Source organism: Mixophyes fleayi, chromosome 4 (genome assembly GCF_038048845.1).
Source record: "Mixophyes fleayi isolate aMixFle1 chromosome 4, aMixFle1.hap1, whole genome shotgun sequence".
Taxonomy (NCBI): Eukaryota; Metazoa; Chordata; class Amphibia; order Anura; family Limnodynastidae; genus Mixophyes; species Mixophyes fleayi.
Window position 1 is genome coordinate 210078247 of NC_134405.1, and position 27502 is coordinate 210105748.

General features: G+C 41.1%; 1 protein-coding gene across 1 annotated transcript in view; it reads right to left on the reverse strand.

The window, feature by feature from the left end:
* Positions 1–719: 719 nt before the first annotated feature.
* Positions 720–27502, reverse strand: part of LOC142152523 (sodium-coupled monocarboxylate transporter 1-like) — a 45481-nt gene continuing 18698 nt past the window's right edge. Inside the window, exons 10-15 of the mRNA XM_075209248.1 lie at positions 24891–24958; positions 18779–18865; positions 9813–10021; positions 7154–7257; positions 5337–5425; positions 720–860 (exon numbers count right to left, since the gene is read on the reverse strand). Coding sequence (XP_075065349.1) covers positions 759–860; positions 5337–5425; positions 7154–7257; positions 9813–10021; positions 18779–18865; positions 24891–24958 — 659 coding nt within the window. The 3' untranslated portion in view covers positions 720–758. The remainder of the gene's footprint in view (positions 861–5336; positions 5426–7153; positions 7258–9812; positions 10022–18778; positions 18866–24890; positions 24959–27502) is intronic.

The following is a 27502-nucleotide window of genomic DNA, read 5'->3' on the forward strand; positions in this document are numbered from 1 at the left end:
CCCTTACAAGGCAATCGGTAACTCTTGTCCCTTCCGTGGGGAGGGGCCTCGTCCGGCTCAGTGAGGAAGGGGGAGTGAGTAGTGAGGTGAGAGCAGTTTTCTCTGATGCCAGGTTAGGGCCGGCCAAGCAGTGGAGTTATGAGAGAAGTTGGTGGACTTAAGGATATATTGCCATGTCCACGCTTGGTTGGGTATCGCTGGAGCTGATCAGCAGTGCTCTTTCTCCGCCACCAGGTTTAATTAGGTTAATAAATTACGTCAGTTTGCCACTTTATTCAAGTCTCCTTGTCTTTATTTTATATAAGTTGGTTATCTTATTCAAGGTATGGTGAAGGTGATGAAGGGCATACACAGTGAACTATTTAACGAAAATTAGACGAGCATCTTCAATAAAATCAGTAGGTGGCAGTGTTATCACTCATTACATTTTCGCTAAGGCTTTGTAGGGGTATTTTTTGAATTCCTGAGTCAAAGCAATTTGAGTCTTTTTTTATAAATGATTTACCCTGTAATCTTTACCTGAAAATATGAGAATATTTCCTTAAATCACATCATACCACAACAATAGGTTTTATACCCCAATGTCCCCGGTGTCCCCCAAAGGATGCAAGAGAAAATAAGTTTTGTAAGTAATCATGGAGGCCTAGATAATATTGACACTAGCCTGCATGTAGCAAGTATAATAAGTAATATTAAAGGAAAACAATGGTGACAGTTAGTCTCGTTACACACAGGTTTCTTTTATTTATCATAGGTTCTCATTTAAGTTGTGAAAGATTAAAATCATCCTGTGTGAAAGCAGGATTGTCATGTCCGTTTTCTGGGTGTAATTTCCAGTCTAAAACTTCAGTTTTGTCATCCTAAAAAATAAATAAATTATATATTACAACAACATTCATTTTCAGACAAAGTGGTAACAGCTTATTGAGTATCACTGTGAAAGAACAATTCAACTTTCTAAAAAAAAAAAAATTAAAACAGCATTTATTTCCCACCCCAGCCTCATGTTATCTGTATGTTGCGAGAACAACCCCAAGATCCCTTCCTCCTGCACCAGAGGAACCCCTGAGGAAATCAGACCTCCACAAAAAGGGGGATTGATCTGCAGACCTTGCTGCTGTGGAGCTCTATGTCCAACTTTTACATTTTAGTACTGCACAATCTAACCTCATTAATGTCTTCAATTAATCATGAGAGTGAGGGGCATTGGGACTGTCTTTATTACACGTGTCCCTTTTGTGTGTTTGAATGTTATTATTTCATTACCCAAAGCCAGAAATACGCTTTTCCCCAAGTGTGAAACTGGAAGGTGCAAGAATTCAAATCATTTTTCAGAATGATAAAGCCTCAGAGCTAACTCATATATCACCTCCCTACAGGGCCGGACTGGGACTAAAAACCAGCCCTGGCATTTCAAGCATACAGGCCCATCTCTGTTGATGAGCATGAAAAAACTGGGTGCCGCTAAGGGTGTGGCCACATTATGCAGGGGGCGTGGTCAACATGGGGCATTGATACATACATTACATACATTATAATAAAACATTACATTTATCAGGCCCTCCCTATCATGCCACCCCTCCACCCAAGAAGCACTTTACAACACCCCCAGTCCACTGTACTTATCTATGCTTCTGATGCTGCCGACATCCATCAGAGTGGGAACGTCCTGTAGAGTGAGCAGGGAAGCTCTTAGTCTCACAAGATTAATAAATCTCATGAGACTTAGAGCTCCTCGGCTTGCTCTGCAGGCTGTGTCCTGTCCGGAAACTGGGAGTAGCTATCTGCTCCCTCCTGCTAACCAGAGCTGGACTCAGGGGAGTCTCAGGGGGGCCTAGGCACTTAAGACAGGGGGCTCCTATTATGTAATATGGTTATTAGACACATTTTCAACAAATACATAGGCAATACTGTGAGCACTACTGTTAGATGCACACAGTTCTGCCTTCACAAGCAGTACAATGTGAAGTAGGACATACCTCCCAATTGTCCTTGCAGTCAGACCAAATCCTGACTAAGCAGGACAGTCACCAACCAAATTCAGGACAGTTGGCAGACTGTCCTGCTCTCTCTTACCTGTCTTGTCATTGTCACCACTTGTGGCTGTTGGTGTCTTTAGATCAGTTGCTGCTTGTCTGGATCCTGGAATGTTGGGGGCCCTATTTGGAAAAAAATGGGTACATGAAAGTTAGAAAACTCCAAACAGCACCGGTGTTAACTCAATATAGCACCCACGTTACAAAATTAGGCCTCACTCCAGCCCCAACATTAAAATAATAGTATTCCAATTTAATAAATAAATCTATTTCCCTCCCTCCAAACAACCTCAGCAAGAAATTAAATAGCATTTATGTTTAATAAAAATAACCATTTCCCACAAACATCCCAGGCATTAAATAATTCATAATCACATTTAATAATTAGACCTCATTTTCCCCAAACAGCCCCACATTCACTTAATAGCACACATTATAGTCATAAACTGTCCCCCACACACATTATAGTCATATACTGTCCCCCACACACATTGGCCATTTTTATTCTCCCCCTCCTACAGCCATTGACTCCCCTGCAGACATTTTTAATCACCCCCTCTCCCCCCCGCAGACATTTATTGCCCCTCTTCCTCCCCCCCGCAGACATTTATTGCCCCTCTCCCTCCCCCTGCACACATATTCTGTTTCTCTCCCCCCTGCACACATATTCTGTTTCTCTCCCCCCCCTGCACACATATTCCATTTCTCTCCCCCCCCTCCCTGCACACATACTGCGTTTGTCTCCCCCCCTCCACACATTCTGCGTTTGTCTCCCCCCTCCCTGAACACATACTGCGTTTGTCTCCCCCTCCCTCCCTGCACACATATTCCGTTTGTCTCCCCCGCCCTCCCTGCACACATATTCCGTTTGTCTCCCCCCTCCCTGCACACATACTGCGTTTGTCCCCCCCTCCCTGCACACATATTCCGTTTGTCTCCTCCCCTCCCTGCACACATACTGCGTTTGTCTCCCCCCCCCCTCCCTGCACACATACTGCGTTTGTCTCCCCCCCCTCCCTGCACACATATTCCGTTTGTCTCCAACCATCCCTGCACACATATTCCGTTTCTCTCCCTCCCCTCCCTGCACACATATTCCGTTTGTCTCCCCCCCTCCCTGCACACATATTCCGTTTGTCTCCCCCCCCTCCCTGCACACATATTCCGTTTGTCTCCCCCCCCTCCCTGCACACATATTCCGTTTGTCTCCTCCCCTCCCTGCACACATACTGCGTTTGTCTCCCCCCCCCCTCCCTGCACACATACTGCGTTTGTCTCCCCCCCCTCCCTGCACACATATTCCGTTTGTCTCCAACCATCCCTGCACACATATTCCGTTTCTCTCCCTCCCCTCCCTGCACACATATTCCGTTTGTCTCCCCCCCCTCCCTGCACACATATTCCGTTTGTCTCCCCCCCCTCCCTGCACACATATTCCGTTTGTCTCCCCCCCTCCCTGCACACATATTCCGTTTATCTCCCCCCCTCCCTGCACACATATTCCGTTTGTCTCCCCCCCTCCCTGCACACATACTGCGTTTGTCTTCCCCCCCCTCCCTGCACACATATTCCGTTTGTCTCCCCCCCCTCCCTGCACACATATTCCGTTTGTGTCCGTCCCCCTCCCTACACACATACTGCGTTTATCTTCCCCCCCTCCCTGCACACATATTCTCTACACTTACCAAAGCACTGACAGCTGCCTCCACTGCAGCTAGTCCTACGCGGGAGCCGGGCCGGCGCACAGAGCCGTCATGACATCACACATCATGACGGCTACACACAAGAAAAATATAAATATATATTTTTTTTATTTAATCTGGGTATCGCAGGGACCGGACCGGCCAACACTGCCATCGGCCCTTCTGGCATTTGCCAGAAGTGCCAGATGGCCAGTCCGGCCCTGCCTCCCTACATGTATGCCAACCAACTCAGCCAGCTGATTTTATAACACAGATTTCGCTCCCATTCATAAAGCTTATTCATTTCAATTAAGTTGTGCAATACATGCAGTGAATCCATTGAGATGAATGTGCTATAGAAACAAATGGGCCATAGACAACAATTAAGCTGCGCAGCACTGCTTAGTGCCCCCCACCCCCACAAATCAGTACACATTCGGTTAATCTCTATTGATGTGTGATCAAAGAAGAGACTCCTGGGGCTTCTGTTACCACCAGACAATCCTATTGCGGCTAGTGTGGAAATCCGCATGTGATTGGTTGAGCAGTCCTGGGGAGTCCTGTTAACCAATTCATATCAGTTTACATTGTGCTTTGTGTTTATGTATTTTTTACCTGGACTACCCTTTGGATTAAAAGAAGATCTAGCGTGAATTTTCCTTTGAATTAACAGAAAACTATCTGAGTTAGATACCCCTTGACTGGTCTATAAGAAATAGATATAGTTTGTATTTAGGGGCAATTACTTCTGAATTACATTGTTTTTCTTTTATTGAAAGAAGATAGGTTTTGGATTTCTTTAAGGACATTTCTCTTTGGATTACAATTTTTTCTCTTGAAATAAAAAGTGATATTACTTGTATTTCCCTTTTGGATTACAAAGAAGAACATTTGGATTAAAAACTACAAGAATGTCACTGGACTAAAAGATCCAAAAATTCCTATTAGATTATAGCAGTGTAATAAAGTGGTGAAGTGGTATTGCTGAGCATTTTAGTTCAATAGAAAAATATTTAACCCTTGTCAGTGAGTGTATTAATTACTTATTTATACTATATTAGTATGGTAGTGAAACTTTACCACCCCAATGGTCTCAGTATAAGGGGAAAGGAGATTTGTGGATCACTATTATAGCATGATCAGTCCAAGCCATCTAGCGAGGTGCTGGTTTCCAGCTGGGGGACACGCTTCAACGCCCCCTTGTTTTATGTGGAATGAACCCAGGCTGCATAGCGATGTTGTGGTTATTGGGTTTTTTTTTTGGGGGGGGGGCACTCTTTTTTAAAAAAAAAAATAATATGTATTTAATAGTGAAGTTCTCCCATTCATTTCTAAAGCCTATTAATTCCAAAAGGGATTACATGCTAGAATGCACCCAGCGCATATGAGCTTCAGGTATACAACATGTGGACAACATATCAAATTCATGCGAAACACATAGCATTTATATGTATATTCACATGCCCTTTGGACTTTTTTTTTACGGAAAGCCAACACCTGGCCTAAGAATTAGTACATTATTATATTAGTAGTAACATTTTTATAAATAGTTATATTTAAATTTATTTGGTGTGTTTTGCCCAGCAGACATTTAATCTGTTTGCAGCTGTTTGCTTACTTTGTCAGATTTAAGGCAGCAAAACATGTCAAATGAGCAATCCTGTCTTCCAAAGATAAAATCACGGTTTATGTTCTGTTTCAATCCTCCTGTGAGATATATGAAAATGTTTGAGATTTAAATAATGATGCATTTCAAAATAGTATAAAGTACAATGACAAACTTTATCCATACTCACATAGAGGCATATTCATTAGGATTTGTGGTCACGATTACACACGGCTGCATGGGTCCCAGTACCGCAACATCACAGATTTCAGGTGCGCACAGAAATCCGGTACCGTAAAGACACCTTACACACGCAGCCGCAAATCCTAATTGAATATGCCCCTAAGAGCCTGAGTTAAAGTTAGGAACAAATCGAGCTACAAGGGGCTAATTTGCACCTGGACAAACTGTGTTATGGTAAAAGGTAATCACATGTATTTTTGCCCTAGAGAAAATACTGCCTGCTTTTACATGTAGCACACAAATAGTGGGCAGCTTTAATTTAGCACTGTAGTTTAGAGTTGAACTAGAATACTCCCCATTCTAACTCTAAATCTGTCCACACATTTTAAATTTGCTCCCTGCTGCAGTACAACACGTGGGTTAGCCAAGGTGCCAAAAATGCCCATTCTAACCTGATTTACTTCAATTCTAAATTAAACCTTCAATTTTTGTTTCTAAATAATAAAGAAATAAAGATAACAGTAGTATAACACATGACAAAATTAACAGCTATACAATTAAAGAACTGTGCTATTCATAGAGAAAATGTTCAGCTCTTTTGCAAACAGTCTGAACACAACACATACTTTAAAGCTTTTATAATTGACTGAAAAATCATTGTATCTTAAGCTGGCAGACATTGGTGCAATTAATTTCCAGTTGAACCAGTTATAGCACTTACTCAATTACCCAAGTAGGTGACACAAACTGCTGACACACTCTAGATTCACTCTACCATTCTTCCCACTGATAAGTCAACAACCGTCATATAAAAAGCTAAGGTTGTGTAATAGCAAACTAAGAACTGCACTGCTAACAGTTCAGATTTCATTGGGACAGTCACATCTTTTGTCAACTGAAAGGAACATGTCCTATAGCAAAGTGGAATTGTCTGGATGGATTGGGAGTGTGTTTTGGGGGGTTTGGGCGTGTACACCTACTAAATCAGTGGTCTAGTGTGTGTGCATGTACACTAGACCACATTACCCATGCTTGATAGGCATTTGGGAGATGCCTGATGGGCATGTGGGGAGGTCTGATGGGCATGTAAGGGGCAAATGGGGTAGTCTGATGGGCATGTGGGCAGGGCTGGTGTAAGTCATGGAGGTGCCTAGGTGACCTAACAACCCCCAGGTGGAAGTGGCACCTCTCCTGCTTCTTACCTTAGCAGGTGGAAGGTTGGGGTGGCATTATCTGTTCCTCAGACTGGAAGTGTGGCATTTAGCTGTGACATCATAGCCAAGCACCACCCTCCCAGCGAAATGACATTGTGTGTGGAATATGGGTGCATTTTGTGGAATTATGGAGCAAGTGAGGGACATGTGGGGGAATTATGGGATGAGTGATATGAAAATGCCGAGGTTGTTTTCAGGCTGTTCTTTAGTTTTTGAAACTAAGGTCATTGTGCACCTCTTATGAAGGTTGGAGAGCCTCACATACAGCCTTTGAAGTATTTTAGGTTTCCCATCAATGCATTAGACACTAGAAAATGGTTTATTATCAGCTTTCTGATTATTCCTGATCAAGAAAATTGTTAGAAATATACTGCATATTGGATGGTCAGTTTTGTGATCTCTAAAATACATGTTTCACAGTTCATTACATACCTGATACGAGACTGACAATTATCCCAACAACAACAGTCACAATAGTTCCCAGAATGCTGGAGTATAAGTATGATAAAGAATACCAATAATCAGCAAGTTCTGGCCTATTAAGAGACAAGGCAAGAAAAAAGGGCATTGTAGTATTTATCATAATATTTAATTATTAATGCATGAATAAAAATGTGGAACAGACACAGAAAGATTTTCCAAGCACAGATCACAAACTCACAGCAACATTTTTCTGCAATAAGTTATACTATATGTTAAACAATTATCAAATAATTCATCGCTTTTTTACATACAGATATGTTATTGTAAACGTAGTCCATGTACATTGCCCTCTGGTGGTAGTCATTAACACGGCACTAGAAATGCCTATATAGTTTAAAACAAGTTTGTTCAAAATGTTAAATCACTGTCCTGTGTAAGATCCAAATGGCACAAACATCTACAGTACAAAATTACGTCATTTACAATGGCCACAGTGAAAACACCTCTTTTAAAGTGGCAATACCCGGACCCGACGCCTGTATAATGGAATACAGGCGTGGGGTCCGGGTATTGCCACTTTAGCTGTGTTTTCACTGTGGCCATTGTAAATGACGTAATTTTGTACTGTAGATGTTTGTGCCATTCGGATCTTACACAGGACAGTGATTTAACATTTTGAACAAACTTGATGTGTGTTATATGGCGAGTCGTGATTTTATAATTGTCGGGCTTATAGTAATTGATATTGTCACATTGTTTTAAACTATGTCGACATTTCCAGTGCCGTTCTACCGTACCGCACCCTTTGCCCTCACACCACCACCTACATCCAATCACAGAACGCACTTTACATCCAGATTCACCTCAAAATACAAACACATTCTTCTACAGCCAAAACCATTCTCCTTTCCTTCCCCACAGCACTGCCTGTATACTGCCGCTACCATGCCCTGTCTTCCAGTAGCACTTTCCTCTGCCTGTGAGACTATGAAAGGAGATCAGTGGTCAAAATATGACCCATTGTGAGGATAACAGAATCTTTTCCTCCAGCTTATTTACGTTTTACACTTTTGCAGCAGGTAAAGAACCCTTATTGTGTCTTTATCGTAACTGTGTATAAATCAATGCTATTTACATGTTCTAACTGTATAGCAAAGTATCATTTTTTAACATATAAATACACAATAATATAAAAAGTGTATGTATGTGTGTCATACACACTGACACACACTAATATACAATTAAATGGTTATACACACTATTACCCAAATCTTAAAAGGAAAAACACACACTTGCCAAATCACATTCACACTGAATAGGAAAAACACACTAATTCTTTAAGCTACACATTTATAGTAATTTACAGTGGTCAAAGTGGGCTGGAATACTATGATATTTCATTCACTTATATTCCCATTACATTTTCCATATCACCAGACACACATACACACACACACACACACACACACTAAAAATCCCATTGTCTCTCATTGTATATATTATGATAGTAATACTAGGAATTTTAGTGTCCCGGCTCTTTCCACTTTATTTAGTTAACATAAAAGTTGGCTGACAAGTTCCTTGGGACCATGGGATAAATAAAAGAGAATGGGTGGGCCTCTATTTCAATCTAGCTTTCTGGCTAACCAATCTGGCAACAACCTGATTATAAGACTACAGCTGTGTATGTACCAGTGCACCTATAAATGGATGGCACGGCTGGCTAGATGTCTATCACTGTCTGGAGAAATCAGGAAATGTAAACTTGAATGAAAGATTGTTGATTGAAGAAACCTCCTTATTGTTATTTTTGTTTTCTGTGGGCTGGATGCTAGGTCCCACCACAAAAGAATGAGATACCCTACCTGCTAGACTGTATCAGATAATGACTGTTGAAACATGCCACTGTCTACCCCAATAGGCTGCTTTGCCTATCTAAGCTTTTACAAAGTTAAAATTGTAGAAGCAATGTATTTCTATGTAAAATACACATTTATGACATTCATATGTATGAATAGATACCTCTTTCATCTAGTTGGTTACCTTAAATGTGTTTCAGCTAATAGTTAACTGTGATACAGTATATCAAGAATGTGCACCCAGGTTATGTTTAAATAACACTGACTTTTTACCCAACACTGGTGTCTCGTGTAGTTATTGGGGTTATGCTTGGGCAGCACGGTGGCTAAGTGGTTAGCACTTGTGCCTTACAGCACTGGGGTCATGAGTTCAATTCCCGACCATGGCCTTATCTGTGTGGAGTTTGTATCTTTTCCCAGAGTTTGCGTGGGTTTCCTCCGGGTGCTCCGGCTTCCTCCCACACTCCAAAAACATACTGATAGGTTAATTGGCTGCTATAAAATTGACCCTAGTCGTGTGTGTGTATGTTAGGCAATTTAGACTGTAAGCCCCAATGTGGCAGGGACTGATGTGAGTTCTCTGTACAGCGCTGCGGAATTAGTGGTGCTATATAAATAAATAGCGATGATGATGATGCAGATCGCGAGGATGTTAAGAGCTTCATAAGTGTTTGGTAATCTACTTACAGTCTAGTTTAGTTCCAAGTAAATGCCTAGTATATAGTAATGAGGAATTTAAATAGGTCTCACAAATTTTTTCATTGCAAAAATGAAAAAAAAAAAATACAAGTAATATAAAGTTAATTTACCTCATACTGATTTCAGGTTGCATTATTGTGCTTAACATTGTCATTTCCGTTGTTGATGTCCAGTGGGTTTCATTTGTACTGTTGAAATTACAACCTAATGTAGAAAGTGATAAAGGTCTACTACTGTCAGGCAGTGGGGGGTAGATTTGAGCTCCTATTCCAGCCCATAGTGATATAGTAAATCCAACAAGCAAACCCACAATAGCACCCTGTGGAAGAACATATGTTGCTAAATTAGATTAGTATTTATTACTATAGTTAGTGCTAGTTTCTGAGTAGAGTTTCCATAAGTTACATATTACAAAAGATAGTTTCTATGAGGATTTGTAAAAGATATACATGCAGCATCAGACTCCAATGGCTGGTAACATCTAAACCCCACTAACCAGTCTCTATAAATGTAGTGTGCAGTAATATACACCGATCAACCACAGCATTAAAACCACTGACAAGTGAAGTGAATAACATTGATCATCTTGTTACTATGGCACCTGTCAAGGGGTGGGATATATTAGGCAGCAAGTAAACAGTCAGTTCTTAAAGTTGATGTGTTAGAAGTAGTAAAAATGGCCAAGTGTAAGGATCTGAGCAACTGTCAGGATCTGCTAGCAGCTTTCTGCATTGAATGCTGCTTTGTATTGGCAGCTCCTGCCTCCAGGACCTTGGACTTGTTACATTAATGTTTATCTGGCAGTTCCTCTATTCACCAGAGGTCCTGCTATTGTGCTTTTCCTTTGTCATTAATAGGGGTTAACCTGTTGCACCTATTATCTCCTGCACCTGGTGATTCCCTATTTATAACTGCCTCTCTCTATTACCTGTGTTGTTCATTGTTGTTTTGTTGCTATTCCTTATGGTTGTGTTCTCCTGCTTCTCCTGTGCTCTGGAAATTTCACATGCTGCTGCTGATATCACTACACCGAAATTCTCTACACTCAGCCATTCTACCTGCATCCACTGTATTCCTTTTCTCCCAGTATTCAGCTATACTCAGAAATCCCTGTGCAGTATCAGCAATATTCGGTTCGTACTATTTTCTGTATTTCTGATTAAAACCTGCTCAATAAACACCTTATTCTTTCATCACATCCCGGGCTCCATAGCTGTGATTTCCATTAAAGCGTGACAGCAACTTTGACAAGTGCCAAATTGTGATGGCAAGATGACTGGGTCAGAGCAGCTCCAAATAGGTAGGTCTTATGGGGTGTTCTCAGTATGCAGTGGTTAGTACCTACCAAAAGTGGTCCAAGGAAGGACAACCGGTGAACCGGCAACAGGATTATGGGGGGCCCAAGACTCATTGATGCGTGTGGGGAGCGAAGGCTAAGGTGTCTGGTCCAATCACACAGAATAGCTACTGTAGCAATTTAGCAATGTAGAAATTGCTGTAAATGTTATTGCTGGCTATGACAGAAAGGTGTCAGAAAACACAGGGCATTGCAGCTTGGGCGTAGCTGCAGACCGCTCAGAGGGCCCATGCTGACCGATATCCACTGCCAAAACCGCCTACAATGGACATGTGAGCACCAGAACTTGACCATGAAGCAATGGAAGAAGGTGGCCTAGTCTGATGAATCACATTTTCTTTTACATCACATGGATAGCTGGGTGCATGTACATTGTTTACCTGGGATAAAGATGACACCAGGATGCACTATGGGAAGAAGGCAAGCTGGCAGTGTGATGCTCTGGACAATGTTCTGCGCCGCGATCATGTGAGTATTTGTATACAATTTTTTTTTTCTTAATTTTTCTTTCTATTTGTGAAGTGGGGGCGGGGGGCTCCGGCGCAGCGATTATGTGAGTATAAGTCCCTCTTTCCCCCCCCCCTCTGTTTGCACTGAATGTCGCCCGAAATTCAGTGAGGAGCGGCACCCGGAAGAAAGAAGTAAGAAGAGAGAAAAGAGAAAATAAAATAAAATAAATACTAAGTAAAAGAGTAGAGAAACAAAGAGAGGCACAGGGGGATGAAGAAAGGGGGGGCATAAAAGGCATAGGGGGGTGAAGAAAGGGGGGGCATAAAAGGCACAGGGGGATGAAGAAGGGGGGGCATAAAAGGCACAGGGGGGTGAAGAAGGGGGGGCATCAAAGGCACAGGGGAATGAAAAAGGGGGGCATAAAAGGCACGGGGATGAAGAAGGGGGGGCATAAAAGGCACAGGGGGGTGAAGAAGGGGGGCATAAAAGGCACAGGGGGTAAAGAAGGGGGGCATAAAATGCACAGGGGGGTGAAGAAAGGGGGTAAAAGCAGCATGGAGGGCGCAGTGCGATCATAAGGGGGCACAGTGTGGTGGTGATGAAGGGGCAATGTAGTGTATGTGAGGTAGATGGTGGCTAATTAATGGGTGCTATTTTGTTCGCGGAGTAATGGTAGGGCAATGTAATAGTGGGGACTATTAATTTAAGATGGGGTGGTTTGGGGGCTATTGAATGTGGGGGTGAATTTAGGGAGAATGAGGTCTCTTGTGACTATGAATTTAATGGCAGTGATGGTTGCAGGAAATGGGTATATTTATGAAATGTAAATACTATTAATTTATTGCTGGGGCTGTAGTGAGGCCTAATTATAAAACGTGGGTGCTATATTGATTTAACAGCGTTGCTGGTTGGAGTTTTCTAAATTTCATGCACCCATTTTTTTTTCCAAATAGGGCCCCCAATATTCCAGGATCCAGACACCAGGAGCCACAAGTCAGGTAGGAGAGAGCAGGACTGTCCTGAATTTGGGTGACTGTCACGTTTAGTCAGGATTTGGTCTGACTGCAAGGACAGTTGGGAGATATGTCCTGATTCACATTGTACTGCTTGTGAAGGCAGAACTGTGTGCACCTAACAGTAGTGCTCACAGTATTGCCTGTGTATTTGAAAATGTGTCTAAACCATATTGCATCAAGGAGATCCCCTGTTTTAAGTGCCCTGGGCCACCCTAGCCTTAATCCAGCTCTGGTTAGCAGGAGGAATCTGATAGTTGCTCCCAGTTCCCGGACAGGACACTGCCTGCAGAGCAAGCTGAGGAGCTCTAAGTCTCATGAGATTTATTAATCTTGTGAGACTAAGAGTTTCCCTGCTCACTCTACAGGAAGTTCCCACCCTAATGGATGTCAGAAGCATAGATAAGTACAGTGGACTAGGGTGTTGTAATGTGTTTCTGGGGTGGGGGGTGGCATGATGTGGATGGCGAGGGCCTGATAAATGTAATGTTTTATTATAATGTACATATCAATGCTCCATGTTGACCACGCATCCAACATAATGTGGCAACGCCCTTGGCGTCATCGCCGCTGCAGAGCGGCACCAACAGAGGTGGGCCTGTATGCTTCAAATGCCAGGGCTGATTTTTAGTCCCAGTCCGGCCCTGTACTTGCACAAATTGTATGTCCTCCTCCAAGTCCTTTCTCACAGTATGAAGCACTAATTAATCTGCATTTTTGCTTTAGAGCCCAAAAAGGAATATAGAAATCCTACCCCGACATGTTTCATCGTTTCATTTAGTGTCTTTCTTCAGTTAAAAAGAGCAGAAACAGAGTTGTCCAAACAATTTTAACATTCTGTGAATAAAAGCATCTAGCAAAAATGTGCATTTTATACATCGAAACCCAACAAACAATATCACTGAACATTATAGTAACGATAGTGCAATGGTGAACAGTTGATAGTTACAAACAAAATGGGCTTTACTATGGACTAATCAATTAGTAGACTCATAGAACCTAGAACAGCAATAGTAAGCCTGGACACAGGAGTACAAGTACCGAATCTTCAATGAAGTACAGCACCTAGTTAACAGCAACGCTTATAGAAGGTGATCAGGTAACGCACTGGAAATAGGTTCAGCATCCATTCTGAGTCAGAAGTGAGTAGCAATTGTTTATGCAGGATTTAGGACTGATATAGTTCATACAGCAATAGTGTACAACATATCACAACTGTACAGATGAGAGACAACCAGGATACTCAATCAAAAGAGTCCAAAAGGCAAGCAGTAGTCAGAACAGACTTCAGGGTCTGTATAGCAGGCAGCAAACAACAGAGGTTAATACTAAGCAGGGTCAATACATAGGAGCACAGAAAAGGGTACACTGGACACTGGCCAAGAAAATTCCATAATCTGGCATGGTATATTTGCCCTGACCGGATCTTATAGCCACAGGTATGCACCCCGGCACCTGCATGACATCACACCTAATCAAGATACATATAGTATTAACCCTTCTTCTGTTTTCTTTGTCTTAGACCAACTACCAATGTAGAAAATGTCTGTGAACAATAATTTCTAATATTGTGCCTTCTTCATTATGTATTCGACTCTAGGGGGTAAATGTATCATACTTCGGTTTCTTCAACTCGCTGGAGTTCGGCAGGATGACAGCTAAAATGTAAAGCGGCGCTGCCTTGTATAGGCAAGTTTCCCTTTACAAGGCAGAGCCGCTTTAAATTTTATCTGTCATCTCGCCGAACTCCCGTGAGTTGAAGAAACCAGAGTATGATACATTTACCCCTAGGCCTCTGAGGCTCGGATGCCTTCACAGCTGACACAGTTTGTGACAGTTTCCCCATGAAATATATTAATCTTGTTGTCCTCTTGTGACACAGATTAGTACAATAAATGATCAACCACATAATTTAAGTCCCAGCCTATCTATTTATTAGCCTAAACATCATTATAGAAAGTTATCTCTCCTTAAATTAAAGGTAAATTTTCTAACACAGGGAAACAATGGATAAAAAACAGTTGACATTAAATGGAAGCATCATTACAAATGTATCAATGATGATGGGTTACAGACTAGGACGCCATTACAAAGCATGGACATACAACACACACAAAACATTTATTGTACCTGTTTCAATTACTATAACTACCATTAATCAACAAGGTAGTAAAACAAAGATCAGAGGCTGTGGAACAGCAGATTCATGAACATAATTAATTATGAAAATAATATTTGCAAACATGTATCGATAAAAATATTGAAAGATCAGTCTTAGACTTGAGGCCCCTTAAACCTGGAGAGGCAGAATGGGGGAGCAAAGCTTAAGTTGAGTACAGTAAGGGGGTCTACATGTCAGTGTAGCATGCCCCTCATTAGATGCAACGAAAACCCATCCCCAGATACACTCTTTGAAGTGTATCTTTTGCGTGTGCCTAAGGCCTGGTGTAATGATATGTGATGATGGTGATGACACCAGCAGCGCTATCTAGACACTTCTGATTGGCTGTTTACATATTGACCCCTCCAGCACATAGTACTCTAGTCTTTACCCGCTATATTATTATTATATTAGGTTGCTGCCGTCTGTTTACATTTCTTCTTTGTCATTGCCATTTGGAATACTGCAGGAAATTTAATTTTTAAATTGTTAAACCACAGATGTGGGGAAGTTTGAATTTCATTACATTTTATATGAAAAGGTTACTTTCATGTATTAATAACACTATTAAAAAACACTATTCTCTCATGTCTGAATACCAACAATGCTCAAAATTATATAAAACTGAATCTAGCAGATGTACAAAGAGGCTGCTAACCTAAAAATACACACTACCAAAGTAGAAAAAAAAAATAGCGCTTTAAAATCAGAGGTTTAAGTTGGCAAGGATAAATTATACTAGATAAAAATTGTGCCTGTTAATCGTTAATAACAATATAACTAAATCAGATTAGAAGTTATTATATACAACTAAATGCGTTAGAATTATTTGGCACTAAAATTTGTCCATATTCTGATTCTGACTCCATGTTACATGGACTCTTGCACTTGAGAATCGCTTTGTTTGATGATTGCAACACAGAGGTGATGTAGAGCAGACATCACTGCAAGTATTCTTCCTAAAAACTTTCCTTCTCTTTCCTTTTCCTTTGAAAATGAATTCATTATTTCACCATTAACTATTGTATTATCTGCATTGGATGATTTAAACATAATTACAAAACAGGTTAAAATTACCATTATTGGTCACGTGTTGTTAAGTTGAATTGGGGTAGGCAATTAATGAGAATTAAGAAGTTTCATCAGGGACCTCATAAAAGGTACGCCAAGGACCATCTCCTTTTTTTAACCTTCCCTCTCTCCTTCTATTGCAGCCCTAATCCAGTCCCATTTTCCCCTTTTACACACTCATTGATTTGCCTGACAATACCAATCCCCTTTAATCGCCACCATAAATCATATCACAATAATCCCTTGAGTTTCCCGATTCCCTGGCTGACATCTCCGCCTTTCCCAATTACCTCCCCTAATCCTCCCCCCTAATTGAATTTTCATTTGATGGCAGAACAGTGAAACGCTGGAAGATTGAACCAAAGAAAACTTCTCAGTTCAACACTACCAAGTGCATAGATCTCCATCCCTCCTCCATACATCTGTACTGCACTAATACATAAATAATTTCTGTGTATATCACACTATGCCTGCTGTCCCACACCTGAACTGCACCATTCCCCCATACTTGTGGGCTCTTCCACTTTCTACACACTCCCTGCCCCCGTTTTCTGTGCTCCCCAGGTTTTCAGACATTTGAGACTTAAAATGCAATCAGTCTCCTAACTAACTCTTTTTTGTGTATATTAATTATTACTCATAACTATCAATACTTTAACAGCCTTGAGTGCATAATTAAGGGTTTAGCTCGCAACATTTATCGATTGAAATTAGTATGCAAAATCCCTTATCACTGCAGCACTTCTAAATTACTGTAATAACCTCAACAACTGTAATCTTACAACCGTCCATTACTGATAATTTGATATAATATTTTATAAACTTGCCTTATTCTGTGTTCCTCTATAATTATCACAGCTTTAAAAATCTCTCCATCCATCCCTCTTCTAAACATTTCACCTTCTATGACTTGAAAATATACAATTTGGGTAAGTGGTGGTGTCCTATATTTTCTAGGTGAGAGGGAGTCCAGGATATGGTCACATTCCTTCATAAACCAACAGCTACTGTAGTGTTGTATAAATCAAACCCCTAAAACGGGTAAACAAAATCCCTGCTCTCCCTCTCCACTGCTTTCTTATAATGATTTCTGATTTCAAGTAAGAGTTCCAGTGTCTCTCCTAATTCCTCCATCTCAACAGCAGATAAAACATTGAAGGACATCTCCCTTAAAATAATGTCTTGGACGAACAAAGATCTGGAAAATCTGCATCCTTAAGACAGCTTAATATAGCGCTGGCAAAAATACATTCTAATACCTCTAGAATCAAATCCTTAGAACAATGCACCAGGGCACACATTCCTTATTTAACAAAACAACTGAAGCAAAGGCAAAATCTGTCCAGACTATGGTGGAAAAAGTAGATGATTTGGCGAATCGCCACCATCTACGCTTAATTGGAATTCCAGAATCCATTAAGGGTCCAACTATACTTCATTATCTCTGCATACTAATACCTTAAGCCATAGGGTTTAAAGCAAAATGGACACTATCCAAATCGAAAGCATCATCTGGGTCATGAGGAGGGCAAAATAAAGAGGCCCTAACCAGACTAGGACACCTTTACAAAGCATGGATATACAACACACACAAAACATTTATGGTACCTGTTTCAATTACTACAATTTCCATTAATCAACAAGGTAGTAAACCGAAGATCAGAGGAACAGCAGATTCATGAACATAACAAGTTAATTATGAAAATAATATGTTTGTTCTTCTTGCCCCTTACCCAATACTCCCCCCTCTCCCTACCTCACCTTAATACCTCACCCATCACTTCCCTTATACCCCATAACTTACTATTAAATCTACATAACCTGAGACGGAAAAGAAAAATCACTTTAACCTTTACCATATACTGGAAAAATTTGCTGAATATAAAACACCAAGTAGACAATAAAATTGTATGTTTATATTAATGGTTTACCAATGTGTTCCAATACAACGGCAGAGTATGTCACTTTTCATTAAGATACTTGTTAATCAAATGCATATATCCCTGACTCTCTGTATTGTACAACTTAAATGGATTTAAATATATATATATATATATATATATATATATATATATATATATACACAAGTTAACCCGTGCATGATACTTATGCATTCTAGTCAAATCAAGCTACTTAAGGTGTTAAAAAGGTTCTTGTCATGCATTTGGGCCTAGCCCAGGCCTCCTCAGGGGAAGAGCGTTACTTCCCAACGCAAGCGCCCTTTTTTAACGTGGTTTTGTCCACATGTCACCACCTCATCATTTTTCTCCATCACCCCATCCTTCATCTTCATCGCCACATCCTTCATCAAGCTACTTAAGGTGTTAAAAACTCCCCACTGTCACCCCCGGCAACCACCAACCACTCCCAACTGTCACTTCTCCTTCAAGAAATATATAGGTCAGTGTATAACTCTGCCCAGCAGGTGGCGCTGCAGCTTGTTTTGTTTTTTTTTCACACACGCCACTAGGCATTTATATAGTAGATATTATGGCGCTTGTTAATTAGACAGGCACCTCTTAAATAAACACTAGCCACCGGTCATTCCAGGAAGGATTTAAGCCTTATTTTTGATACAATAACTAACATTCTCATCCCCAAAATGCTTGAAGTACATCAGCTTGTAGACCAGAAACTGACAGCAACTGGCTGTGAGTCCTAATTACACACTGGGTACCTGTTAAACCCGTCACTTGTCGGAGATCTGATAGCGATTTTCTTGGTGACAATCCCCGACTCCCTTCCAGTACTGACTTCTCAGCCAGCACAAGTTATGTGAGAGCTTCCATTTTTTTCCTCCCACAACTAAGAGCACAGGAAAGAGTAAGGAGGTTGTGTAGGCTGGCATACGATGCAATAAGAAGCATATCTTACAGTGCTGCTGGATTCTGTGCCAACAATGACACTCATTGCTGATGTAGCAAATGTGTCTTGCATTAAATTTACCAAATAACCAAAATCCTTCCTCTGGAATGAGTTCATGTTTCAAGTGGCGCCCGCATTGTTAATATATGTATTACTCACCAAAGGATTGCAGAAAGGGACAAATAACCCAAGGGAAAAGAGTCCAAGTAGTGGACCTCCGACCATGGCAAATATAGATAAGGCTGCCTGCAAATTAATAAGACAGTACATTCATTTTGAGTTATGATAGTGTACAGTAAAAAAACAGTATAGAAACATTTTATCAAGACTAATTCAATCTCACACTTGCCCCACTTTACTTAGAAAGTGAACTAACAACCAATGTTGAATACAGGTGTATCTTTTTTTAAGTTGGATATGACTGATAATTAAACACCTTGTAATCAGTTAATTTATGTTTTATTATGTGTTGTCATGACTCCTACCAAAATGGTGTAAATGATTATAGGAAACATGTTGATTTCACTCCAAAGAACCCTAGAATGACACGACATACTGTTCATTTATTAAAGCAATAAATAGCACAATACCATTCCTTTACACTCATTAAAGGGAAATATAAAAGAAAATGTGTGCATTAATGCAGTTGAATGACTCTAAACAATCTGGTCACATGTGCTGATGTTCAGCTGAGATTACTACATTGAACTAATGTGATAATTATTTCCTCTATGGGAATTATACTGTCTGTATTCACTGACTTTTTGTTATATGTGCTGACCCGAAAATACTACAATCAATGTTCAGGTCCGGCCAATACATGCAACAAATGCCAGTGAAAAGACCCAGTGCCTGATTCATCTTCGAACGCAATGTGAATGCAGCTTGCTTTTTACAAAAAACCCACTCATAACTTGCACAATCATCCGCCCGTACTCCCCATATTGGGAAGTCCTCCCAGACTACTGGAAGAGTAGGCAAACCTCCCGGATCCTAAAAAATGCCAAATTTCACGGCAATAAATATATCAAGGTAGGGCTTAATCGCGTTATTAACCCCGCCCCCCACTATTCAATGCCGTGAGTCTCGCCCTTTTATAGTGGATGACGCCTTCTACCCCTGTCACGTGACCTTTCCTCAAGGATCTCCCGAAGGACAGAGTCACAAAGTCGGAAAATATGATATAACCACGCTATACATTACTTGCCATATGCAGACAGACAGAACAGAGTGCAGGATATGCACAAGCATATGTGCAATATAAAGTCCCACCAGAACGCATGCAAAAAACATTTTTTATAAAAGCAATATGTCTTTTTTTTTTTAACATGGAATACATAAATCAGGATGTTAATGTGTACTGTACATAAAGCATTTTTACAGTTTATCTTACTTGCAAACACATGTTGTGGCATGCATACGTGTCAGTCATTAACACCTGACTTGTAGTTTTTGCAAATGATACGGCTAAAAAAATGTTTATGTAAATAACAGATGCCCAGAACTTGAATTGGACGAATGTGTGTGTGCTCGACTTCTTCACGCCCTTACTGTGCATTGCCTATGGGCCTCCGCCCATTCCCATCCCCATTCTGCCCTTTAAGTTGTATGCAGTTAGAAGTGTCATTTCTCATTTCATTATTTCACCTTTAGGAACAGTTTATTTTGGCAGCTGCCTACTCTTATACCACAGTTTTCCTTTCCAGTGTGTGTTTTCTTGCATGTTTTAAATGTTTTTATAATGTATGTATACATCTTTGTTTCATTTGTTGCATAGTTTGGTGTAATGATAATATGAATATTTTGTCTTCATTTTTCTGTTTTTATACTGAAGATTGCACCCTTATTTATATTGTATAATATTTAAGTGTAGTCCCTAACCTATTCTTCGTTTGGATGGTTTGGAGCTAAACACAGCTCAAGCTTGCCATATCATCAACACTATTGACACTGAGAACTGCCGTTGGCATGCAGACTTAACATAATATCACACAGTACACAATAATAGGGCATAATTACTCAAGCTGTACAATTGCATAACTGAAAAATACATAATGATGTGGCTCATCTTATAGTAACAAATGCACAGAGACTGGAAGCTCTATTAATTGGGCAATGATCATTTCTGTTTCCACTGCTGCATTGAAACATTGTTTACTGACAACAGTTTAATTTATTAGCAATGCATGAAACAATGTTTTTGGGTGGACTCAGAGTAATGTCAGGCAGGTATATCTATCTATCTATCTATCTATCTAGTGGTCGAAGTGGAAATATAGAAGTAGCAGTATGAAAAATGTAATGGGAATGTAAGTGAATGCAATTTTATTGTTTCATAGTGAAGGTAGTGGGAAAGGTGGCAGCATGGCATACCACCATATATACCGTCACTTCGACACACACACACATTGAAGTGAAAATTTAGAAGTGACACTTCTGCCTTACAGCACTGGGGTCATGAGTTCAATTCCTGACCATGGCCTTATCTATGTGGAGTTTGTATGATCTCCCCGTGTTTGCGTGGGTTTCCTACAGGTGCTCCAGTTTCTTCCCACACTCCAAAAATATACTGGTAGGTTAATTGGCTGCTAACAAATTGACCCTAGTGTGTGTGTGTGTTAGGGATTTTAGACTGTAAGCCCCAATGGGGCAGGGACTGATGTGAGTGAGTTCTCTGTACAGCGCTGTGGAATTAGTGGCGCTATATAAAAAATTGGTGATGATGGGGATGAAGTAACGGCATGAAAAATGTAAGTAAATGGAATTTGATAATTTTCCAATCAAAGCAGTGTGATGTTAAATACTTTCGTGTCAGGCAAGTTTGCCTGATGAAGGGGCCTCTGTGCTCTGAAAGCACACATATATATTTTTAGGACCACCCTATAAGCAAAAGCGCTGTGGAGTGGCGGGTGGCTTAAACATACTTTTGCAAATGTGTACAACTGAGACTTTTGCATTTTTATATACAAGCAGAAATGGCAGCTCCTTCGCTGGCTATAGGGGTGTGCTGGGGGATTTTTCTCTGTGTATGTTCCCTTTAGGATATCCCCACCCTTTCAAGTACCTGCTATAAGCCTATAAATTGATTGAGCAACTTCCACTTCTGTGTTATTAATTTGTTGTCTGGGATTAGTTTGTAGTGTTTGGGTGGAAAATAAAAGATTGCATTGTACTTGTGGGCAGGGTGACTGACGCCAGCTAGTTGCCGGTGTCTGGAGAGGGAAACTGGCATTATCCACAGTTAGATTGCCTGGTGCCATCCTTATGAAAGTTTGCTGTGTTATTGTAATGGTTTTCAACAGGAAGTTGTTCGTGTATGAATAACCTAAGGGTGCCCGTGTTACAAGTGGTGTCAGAAGCGGTATCGCAAAGAACAGCAAAAGCACAGCTGTCCGCCCAGCCAACCAGATGCAATGGTGGTCAGTGAAATGTATTGAATGAAACTATCACACACCAAACTGTTTAAAAGCTGTCGGTTACAGAGGGGAGATTGCTGTATTGCAGAAAAAGCAAATATTGTGTATGTGGAGAGACAGAGAAAGGAGCAATATTACTGTGAACCGTTAAGCACCTGTTTTGTTTTCCAAAGAAAGCAAAAGTTTTAAAAATTGCTTGTCATTGTAGTGCCACATCTTGGTTATTCGCTGAGCTGTGAGTTGGTTGTGTTCCATAGAAAAAAACCCTGCCAATGCAAATTTTCTTTACTTCAACCAAGATGGGCAAGAGAAAGAATAAAATATGTCAAAAAGAAAGTTCTCAAACAGGTGTGTCTGAAATTCAGTCCCAGCAGGAAAATTTGGAAAACCTGCATGGAAGTTTGCAGAGTGAAGATGAAGTGAGCATATTCATGTTCTCTGCACGAACATGGTGTTATCTGAGTCAGATTATGTGGCCAGGGAAGAGTATGATTGCCTGGAGATAACTTTTTGAGAGAAAAAACGCTGTCTTATAATATAAGTGTGGAATTTAAAGCAACAGTATTATGAAAAGATGAAAGCCCAAGAAGCTGTTTCTGAGTCCTTGAGAAATGAGGTGCATGCATTGCAAGATTTATGTGAATAAAAAGGAAAATCAGTGGAGGCAACTAAAGAAACTGCAGAGAGTTTGCAGCAGAGAGAGCAGGAAATTGTGGGTTTTGAATCTTTGAAAGGTGAGTTGCAAGAAGGGTATGAAGAAAGGGGAAAACCAGTGGGAGAAGAGATAGCAGCAGAGAAATACCAAGAAATGGCTGCTTTAAAACAAAAGCTTGTCATGGTTCAGCAAGAGGTGCACAAGTCAATAGAGTCTGTAAAGGAACATGTGGAGTGTTCCCAAAGCATTAGGTAATTTAATATATTTAAATTAACTTTATCTCTAATTTTAGATGCTTTTTATTGCTATTTAGCAAACTACAAATATATAGTGATGCAAAGATATCAACTTTGTGTCCCTCATCTATCCCATGTCTAATAAACACATACACATAATGGGACACACAGACACAGACACATACATATACAAACATACATGGAACACAGATCTTGCACTATTACTGAAGTAGTAAAAGGATTACTTGCCTGCATCATAAATGCTTTCTGAGAATGACATGTGTTATAAATAAATGAAAGAACTCTAGGGGATAAATGTAACATACCCCGATTTCTTCAACTCGCAGGAGTTCGGCGAGATGACAGCTAAAATTTAAAGCGGCGCTGCCTTGTAAAGGGAAACTTGCCTTTACAAGGCAGCGCCGCTTTAAATTTTAGCTGTCATCTTGCCGAACTCCCGTGAGTTGAAGAAACTGGGGTATGATACATTTACCCCTAGGTTTTGTTCCCTGTGCTGAGAAGTTCCAAAATAGACCTTTCCCTAGAATATTTTTCCCAGAATCTCCAGCACCCCCCTGCCAAAATTTGCAAATGCACAATGATGTCCCTTTGCACCACTCCATCATAACCATGCGCCTATTCTGATCCCTGCTAAGTTCAGAGTGAGGACTCGGAATATAAGGGGACATGTTGCCCATGCCACAAAAATATTTTTTGGGTGCGCTGGTGGGCTTACTAGACATACCATATTCTGCCAGTTCTGTGTCTAAGCAAAGAATACATAGAATGAGCTACTAAACATTTATACCTTTGTGGACAGGATGTAGTTGAAATGTTGACAATGAGAATGCCGCCACAATTAAAAGAACAAAATGGTGTTTTACATTAATTCATAAATAATAAATTACTATTACCCCCCAACCACCAACCAGGGGTGTGGGAAGAGCCCTAGTGCTTTCAAAACAGAAGAAAAGAGGAACAGAAAGGCTTGATTTAAGACTGGTTCACCATACGGCCCACATTCAAGATGTTAATTAATGTTTTTCATCTAACCGGAAAAAGTTTTTTTAAAATATAACTTTTGTTAATTATGAAATTAAAAATATATGTAGTTAAAAGCAGCGAATTTTATAAGTGATAAGTGAAATAAAAGTGATTTTAAAATTGCTGTGTGTGATTCTCGATCTATGTAGTCTCACATAATATAGTAAGAATTTAAAGATTCAATCATCCATTAATTTATGTATATAATATAATTCCTATTATGGCCTGATTCTCCTGTTCGTACTGTTGTCTCGTCCAAAACCCCAATAGTTTAAAACTGACTTCCTTTCATTAAGGGATTTGTCCGTAATTAGAATGGGTGTTACATTCCTATTAAGCAACCCTATCTAATACCTGTAGAGAGGTGATCTATATTATCACTCTGACGAGAAGGTACCGATGTTTCTATTCTATATACTGCCATATTAGAAGGGACAGATATATAACACTCTGAGCTCTAATTAAGGATTGAGACAATAATGGTCTCCCTGCGATTGCAGCGAAAACAATGATGCCGGTTATTTTAAACGGCTTGGTGCATTAGCTAAATGACAGGGATGAAAGCTATCTGCCTATCCAAGCTCATACTTGGAGTTTGGGCATGAGTAAACTAATAGTCAAATGACAGGTAAGAAAAGGGTATGTTTCGGGCTATGTTGAAAATCATTTGTTAATAGTGAAAGATCAATCTCACACAGCAAAACACCGACGCACATTAGGCTTCTTCCAGGACTTGCCCAAACCCCAAGTAGAATAATATATCTGAAAAATAATATCCTTATGCAGTTTACAGTATGGTGAGACATGAACTGAAAGTTGTCAGTTTCTTCACATGCATAATCTGATAGGACAGACATGAATAAAACAGAACAACAATAAACATGTTAATGTCAAATGAAATATTAAAAAAAGTATTTTACCTGGATCACACTTCCCATAAATGATGCAACTGCTGACATTGCTATACACAGTATGCCATAAAAAGCACCTGAAAAAGATATAAGAACATGTATGATTAGAGAAGGTTTTGACATTCTAATTATATATTTTTTTTCAGTGCAGCTTAAAAGGGGAATGTTCAACAATAATTGTGGTAATCATCCCCAGGGCTGCCAAGAAGAATTCAGGGCCCGGGTACAACAAATTCATGGGGCCCCCCTCATAGTGAAGTAAGCCCCAAAATTTTTTTGCGCCGCCTTACGGCGGCGCAAAAAAGATTAGGTATATGGTCATATATTCAGGGGCGTGGCTAGCCAAACGGCAGTGCAAAAATTTTGGGAGGTGCGGTCATGCATTTGGGGGCGTGGCAAACGTGCCATTGGGGCGTGGCTAACATAAAAACCACTAGGCTCTCAATTCGCCGGAGCGTCACATATGTTTAAGCACTCCTGACTTTCAGGACATCTACCACCACAGGGTAGTATACAAACAATGCAGTGTGTACACAAACAGTTCAGTCTTGGCCTACACCTTACATTGGACACAACATTCACCAAAAATTGGTATTGTCCCTACTAGAATCACAACATTTCACACACTGTGCTGCTCTCTCCTACCTGTTCTTCTCACTTTCTCCACCTGTGGCTGCTGCTTTCTTTAGTTGTGGCTTGTCCGGATCCAGAAATGTTGAAGGACCTATTTTGAAAAAAAAATGGCTACATTTAGAAAATTACAGCCAGCCCCAGCGTTAAATCAATAGCACCCACGATTAATAATTAGGCCTTCCTCCAGCTCCAATATTACAATAATGTGCCCCCTTCATCATCGCCATGCCTTATGATCACACTGTGCCCTCCATGCTGTTTTTGCCCCCTTCATCTGGCTCCCCTTCATCAGACTATACTATGCTGCTCCCCCCCTTTTTCAATCCCACTGTGCCATGCCTCCCCCCCCCCTTTGTAACCCCACTGTGTCATGCTGCCCACCATTTTTTAACCCCACTGTGCCATGCTGACCCCTGTTTATTAACCCCACTGTGCCATACTGCCCCGTTTTTTAACCCATCTGTGCCCCTCTCATTTTTTCACCCCCTCTGTCATGCTGCTTTCCCATTTTTTAACCCCTCTGTGCTCCCCCCTCAATTTTTAACCCCTCTGACATGCTGCTTTCATTTTTAACCCATCTGTGCCCCTCTCATTTTTTAACCCCTCTGACATGCTGCTTTCCCGTTTTTTAACCCTCTGTGCTCCCCCCTCAATTTTTAACCCCTCTGACATGCTGCTTTCCATTTTTTAACCCCTCTGTGCCCCCACTCATTTTTTAACCCCTCTGACATGCTGCTTTCCCATTTTTTAACCCCTCTGTGCTCCCCCTCATTTTTTAACCCCTCTGACATTCTGCTTCCCCGTTTTTAACCCCTTTGACATGCTGCTTCCCCCGTTTTTAACCCCTCTGTGCTCCCCCTAATTTTTAACCCCTCTGACATGCTGCTTCCCCGTTTTTAACTCCTCTGACATGCTGCTTCCCCGTTTTTAACCCCTCTGTGCCCCCCCTTATTTTTTAACCCCTCTGTCATGCTGCCCCCCCGTTTTTTAACCCCTTTGTGCCCCCTCATTTTTTAACCCCTCTGTCATGCTGCCCCCCCGTTTTTTAACCCCTTTGTGCTCCCCCTCATTTTTAAACCCCTCTGTCATGCTGCCCCCCCCCCCCCCCCCGTTTTTTAACCCCTCTGTGCCCCCCTCGTTTTCCTCCCTTCACTTACCTTTTCTCCTCTCTTGGTCTTCTCTGCTGCTCTGTGCTCCATTGCTCCAGACTGACTGAATGCTGGGCATGACATGATGACATCACACCCAGCATTCAGACAGTCTGAATAGAGCACAGAGCAGCAGAGAGGAGGGATGCCGGCTCCGCGATCAGGTGAGTATGTTTTTTTTTTTTTTAAACTAGCCTGCTCCCCCCACCAACGACCGAGCCCCCCCCCACCCCCCCCCCCCCCCCCCCCCCCCGCCGAAAAAAAAAAAAAAAGGAAAGGGAAAAAAAAACGTTTTGAAAAAAAAATTAAAAAATTAAAAAAAATCAGCAGCGCAAGGGCCCGGGCCGGGCCCCCTGACATGCCGGGCCCGGGTAATTAGTACCCGCTCCCCCCCCCTCTCGGCGGCCCTGATCATCCCTCCCGGAGAGTCATCTATTTTCACACACTAAATATAAGCTACAGTTAATAACAGAAGCCTATTGTCAGTATGTGGAAGACAGTCAGCCCCCAAGAACCAGTATAGTACATACTGGGGCATATTCAATTGGCCGCGTTACTGTTAAAAGTAATGGGGCCTGCGCATTATTATTATTATTACGGTAATAATGCATGTAATTCATACTTACCAACTTTTAAAGACAGCCGTCCGGGAGGGGTCCGTTGAGGGGGCGTGGCCACGCGGGGATGCGCCGTTTGGCTCCGCCCCCTGTCAATCATGAGACATTCTGGCCAATCGCAGCAGGGGGCGGGACCACGATGCCGCGGTTAGCCCCGCCCCCACCATCTACAACAACGGGGAGACGCTGGATCCGGGATTTTTGCCTGCTCTCTCGGGAGTCA